The sequence below is a fragment of the Bison bison genome, unplaced genomic scaffold, assembly GCF_000754665.1.
Source record: "Bison bison bison isolate TAMUID 2011002044 unplaced genomic scaffold, Bison_UMD1.0 scf7180017861046, whole genome shotgun sequence".
Lineage (NCBI taxonomy): Eukaryota > Metazoa > Chordata > Mammalia > Artiodactyla > Bovidae > Bison > Bison bison.
In genome coordinates this window covers 2,214,721-2,219,901 of record NW_011491618.1, presented here as the reverse complement: position 1 = coordinate 2,219,901, position 5,181 = coordinate 2,214,721, and the positions used below count along the sequence as shown (strand labels likewise).

Genomic DNA, 5,181 nt, shown 5'->3' with positions numbered 1-5,181 from the left:
CCTGCACTCATCTCCCCCTTGGAGCCCCCTGCCAGCTGCCTTCTCCACCTGCAATCTCTCCTCTGCCCAACGCCACCTCTGAGGGCTCAGCTGTCTTCCCTTGCCAGACCCACCTGCCTGCATACCAGTCTTGGTCCTGCTCCTTCCCCCAGGGATCAGTGCCCACCTGATGCCCTGGGTCAGTCTCCTATAACTCTCCCAGGTTCTTGGGTGCACACTCAGCTCTACTACGTCTGTCTCATACCATTATATCCCCAGTGCCTAGCATGGTGCTGTGCACACATGACCTCTGTAAAAATGCCTGGAACGTTAGAGAAGGAATGAGTGTGGCAGTGGCCCAGCCCAAATGCAGGCCTCTGCCTCCATGCTCACCTCCCAGGCCCTGCCAGTGTAAAACACAGACGGTCCTGGGTTCAGGCTCTTCTTCAGTTATTAGCTGTACCACCTTGTGGAAGTCTCCTAACCACTCTGAGCCTTGGGTGTCTCACCATCTCCATCGTAGATGTAACAGTCACACCAAGGAATGGTCATGACACGATGCATGTTGGAACCTAGTACAGTACCTGGCACATGAAAACAGCCTGTTCCGATGCCATCCTTCCTGTCCCTCTCATCTTTCTTGAGCTCCTAGGTTCTTCTTCCTTCTCTTGCCTTCCAGGACAGCTGGGACTGTTGAAAGTGTAGGGAAGAGACAAACGCCCCTGGGCCTCAGCTGTAGAAGCAGACGTTCTGGGGGACTGGAAGTGGGGTTAGAGCTGGAATGTGAGGGACAGAGTTGGCAGGGGGGATTGGGAGCATGACAGAGGCTCAGAAACCCGTCCGGCCCCTGCCGCCTCATCACAGTCACGTGGTTTGCCTCCAGCTCCGGGAACAGTTCCCTTTAGCAGGCCGAGGGCTCCCCTGGGCCCTGGTTGCCCTGTCTCCATGGTAACCTGCAGCAGCCACTGCACCTCTGAGCAGGGAACACACCATGGGGCTCCTGGGGGCAATGACCAGCACCACAGCACCCCTGAGGACAGATGGCAGATGGCTGCCATGCTGAAACCAGCCACAGGCCCCCACTGAGGTCTGACCCAAATGACCAGAAGACATCACAGGAGCAGGGCTGTATAATAAAGTCCAGATAATGCCCTAAACACAGACTCCTTCTGGCTATGCCATTAATGGCCCAGTACTTTACCACCCCTGCCCCATGGCTTGCTCACTCACCTTCTCCCAGACTTTTCCCAGAATTTGAACCAAAATTTGATGAGACAGGTACTATTATTCTTGTTTACACCTGGGGAATATGGGCCTTGGAGAGACTGAGTGACGTGTCCAAGGCCACAAAGGCACCACCAGGACACAGGATTTGAGTCCATCCAGGCTGCCTCCCTTGGTACAACCCCAGCACTGACCTGACTCTTATCTCAGGCCAGACCAACTCAAAGGAAGGGAGTGAGGTCTGTGGGCTTAGTTGTGCCATTGGCCTAGAGCCTTGGAGGCCAGTGTTTGAGGGCTGGAGCACGGAGTGGAGGACAGAGTGTGGAGGAGGCAGGGGCTGCTTGGGGCCTCACTGATCCTGACATCCACCAGGAGGCCCCAGAAAGAGCAACGGCATTGGGATCAGACATACTTGTTGACGCCTCACAAGTGGTGTAACTTTGAACAGATCAGGCAATCTCTTAGACCGTTCAGTTATCTTATCTGTAAAATCGGGGTGATGGTGATACTAAGAGGACCTTCCTCCCAAGGCTGTCGGGATAGATGAAATGACACACAGAGTATAGCGCTGGCACATTACAGGACTGGATGAGCTTAGAGAAAGAAGGATGGTTCCAAGCAGCCCCCATGTCCCTGGATACATCCCCCCCTGCTGTACCACCCACGGAGGGGCCATGATGGGATGCTGGGAACCACGTCCTCATCCCTGCCCCACCCCACTGCAGCGATGGCAGGTGGAGACTGCAGGCGTAGGGACTGCAGAGGGAGCCCAGGCTCTGGGTGGATTGGAGGGAGGGTGGGGACTGCTGGGCTCCAGTCTCTCAGCCCCATTGGCTTCCCTTGGCTTCTTTCCTCTCTGAGAGGCCAGGTGTCCAGGCCCTCAAGCCCCCTTCTAGAGATGCTGCCAGTAACCCCTCCCACCCACTGTGTGTGTCAGACCCGCACCCTGCGCCTCCCCCAGCCCAGCTCTGCACTGCCTAGTTCTGGGCAGCTGGTGTGTGGGTGGCCGAGCTAGGAAGGAAAAGGGGGAAGGGGAGCATCCGTGTGCTGGGGGTCCACCTGGCCACCCATCCATGCCCACGCTCCATGTGCTTGGTGCAACTCACATGCTCTGGCACAGGTGACCCCACCCCCACCCCAGAAGGGACTGGAGACGTTCTAGCAATGGCAGAAGGCAGCTCAGGACAGGGGCACAAAGCAGCTCCCACCTCCGAGCCAACCCCCACCCTTCTCTGACAGACAGAATGCAACTCCAAAGGGTGGGTGATCAGGAAGAGGCTCTGGGCTGGCCCCCTGGCTCTAAGCGCCTCATCCTTCTACCTGTTGTTTCATCCCCTCTCATACCTTGTTCCTGAAGCTTCCCTTCTCTGCCTGTCACCTCTCCATCACCCACTCTGTCAATCAATCTCCCATCTGCCACCCTACTCACTCACATCACAGCCCCTCTCTGGTCACTACAGCCTCACTTGTCCCCCACCCTCTTTCCCTCTGCCTCCCTACCACATCCATGCTCCTGGTGATCTCTTCTTATCCTGCCTTTTACCCCCATTACCCTGTCTTCTCACCTGACACCCCACTGCCCCTTCTCCCTCCCTCTCACCCAGGTTCTCCGTGAAAACCCTGCTGGAGAAGTACACAACGGAGCCCATCGATGACTCATCCGAGGAGTTTGTGAATTTTGCAGCCATCTTAGAGCAGATCCTCAGCCACCGTTTCAAAGGTGGGTCCAGGTTCCTGTCCCCTATTGCTCCCAGCTACCCCCTTCCGATCTACTCTGTGGCTGTCTGAACCCCATCATTGACCCTGGTCCCAATTCTAGATCATGCACAGAAGCTCAAGCACAGAGCTGGGAAGGGGGGGCACAATACAAGGGGTACCCACAAGCCCCAGCAGTGAGCCTTGTGTGTATATCACGTGTGGGTATGTCTGTTCGGGGTAGGCGTGATGCATGTGCATGGCTGCCTTTATTTACGCATGTGGATGCCCCATTACATGGACCCTCTCCAAACTCCCTGGTCTTGCTGAGCCCGCTCCCTGCCCTGGCTCAGCCTGTGCCCCAGCAGGTCCCGTGAGCTGGTTCAGCTCAGATGGGCAGCGAGGCTTTTGGGACTACATCCGGCTGGCCTGCAGCAAAGTGCCCAACAACTGTGTGAGCAGCATTGAGAACATGGAAAACATCAGTACTGCCCGGGCCAAGGTAAGGGGCCTGCAGCGGGCAGGAGGGCAGCTGCCCCCTCCTCTGGATACAGAGGGGCTGCTTGCTCCTTGGTCCTCGCCCAGCCCACAGGCACTGGGGAGAAGGGCCACAGGAGGTCCAGACCCAGGGGCACACACGTGGGTCCCTCTGGGGCAGCCGGTAAAAGTGAATGTGTTTTCCAGGGCCGGGCATGGATCCGGGTGGCACTGATGGAGAAACGCATGTCGGAATACATCACCACAGCCCTGCGGGACACTCGGACCACCAGGTCAGACCCCCTCAATCAGTGTGGACCACAAGTCTCAGGGTGTACATTCATTGCCTAAACACGTTTGATCCTTAAGTTGCCACAGCAACCTTCAGTATCTGGACTACAACTACCAGCATGCACTGCTAGTTTCCCTCTCCCAGACCATCCACCCGTCAGCTGGGCCAGCCCTTCCCAGAACACACTTTCAGCACCACCATCATCTCTTCCAAGTCAAGTTCATTATCCCCCATGACCCCAGTGCTGGTCTCACACACACAGCTCTGGACAAGCCTCAACTATGTATTATTTTACTTGTTGGCCTCGTTCCATGACCTATAGCACACAGCTCTACCTGCTCTGCAAACAGCAGCAGTACTGTACTTGCTACCCATGGACTACAGAGTTCCGGTCCGTGCACTGTGGGTCTGCAGAGACATTGGGTCTGGGAGGCAGGGTCACAGGCAAGATGTGCCAAAGGGGAAAATGGGTACAGTGGGGCCATGTGCTTTGCTACCCACCACGTGGTCACACCCAACCTGATGTTTTTAGCTGCACTGTATCTCTGGTGTGTCCTCACATTTCAGGATTCACATTATTTTTAAAAATCGACTGTATGCCAGAATACTTCCCTGGTAGCTCAGATGGTAGAGAATCTGCTTACAATGCAGGAAACCTGGGTTCTATTCCTGGGTCGCGAAGATCCCCTGGAGAAGGGAATGGCAACCCACTCCAGTATTCTTGCCTGGAGAATCCCATGGACAGAGGAGCCTGGTAGGCTATAGTCCATGGGGTTGCAAAGAGTGGGACACGACTGAGAGACTAACATTTCACTATATGCCAAGCACTGTTTAGGACTTGTTTCCTGATTTTAAGGATCTGGGTGACTCTGTACTTGGTGGAGAAGGGGTAGTTCAGAGGGATGGAGGTCGAATCTCCCGGGACACGCGTTTTAATAGGTGGGAGACACAGGCGCTATCCCCAGTGGGCCCCAGCCTGAGGAGGAGACACAGTGAGGGGTGAGCAGGAAAAAAGACACCTCCTTCCTCCCGGCAAGGTTTGTGATAAACCAACAGAAGCCCTGAGGTGTGGGGCTCCTTGGGAAGACTACATTGCCGGTACCTCCCTCCTCCCCACAGACGCTTCTACGACTCAGGAGCCATCATGATGCGGGAGGAAGCCACGGTCCTCACTGGGATGCTGATCGGACTGAGCGCCATAGACTTCAGGTGGGGTCTGGGTGGCGGTGGCGGTCGCCGTGACGGTGGGATTGGGGTTGTTTCTCTGCGAAAGTCCACACTCCCATCCTCTCATACCTGCCCCCTACCCTGTGGCTGCTCTGCCTCCAGCTTCTGCCTAAAGGGCGAAGTGCTGGACGGGAAGACCCCCGTGGTCATCGACTATACGCCCTACCTAAAGTTCACTCAGAGGTGAGCAGCCCGATTGTTACGGAGGTGGGTGGGTGCGGACAGACAACCGCCCTGAGGGGTGGGGATGGCGGCCGGGAGGCAAGCGGTCTGGGCATCATGCCGCC

General features: G+C 56.3%; 1 protein-coding gene across 2 annotated transcripts in view; it reads left to right on the top strand.

The window, feature by feature from the left end:
* RUNDC3A (RUN domain containing 3A) overlaps positions 1-5,181 on the top strand; it is a 9,745-nt gene that overhangs the window by 1,055 nt on the left and 3,509 nt on the right. For both annotated transcript variants that reach the window (XM_010832451.1, XM_010832452.1), the window contains exons 2-6: positions 2,808-2,923; positions 3,267-3,400; positions 3,583-3,668; positions 4,787-4,876; positions 4,997-5,077. In XM_010832451.1, coding sequence (XP_010830753.1) covers positions 2,808-2,923; positions 3,267-3,400; positions 3,583-3,668; positions 4,787-4,876; positions 4,997-5,077 — 507 coding nt within the window. The remainder of the gene's footprint in view (positions 1-2,807; positions 2,924-3,266; positions 3,401-3,582; positions 3,669-4,786; positions 4,877-4,996; positions 5,078-5,181) is intronic.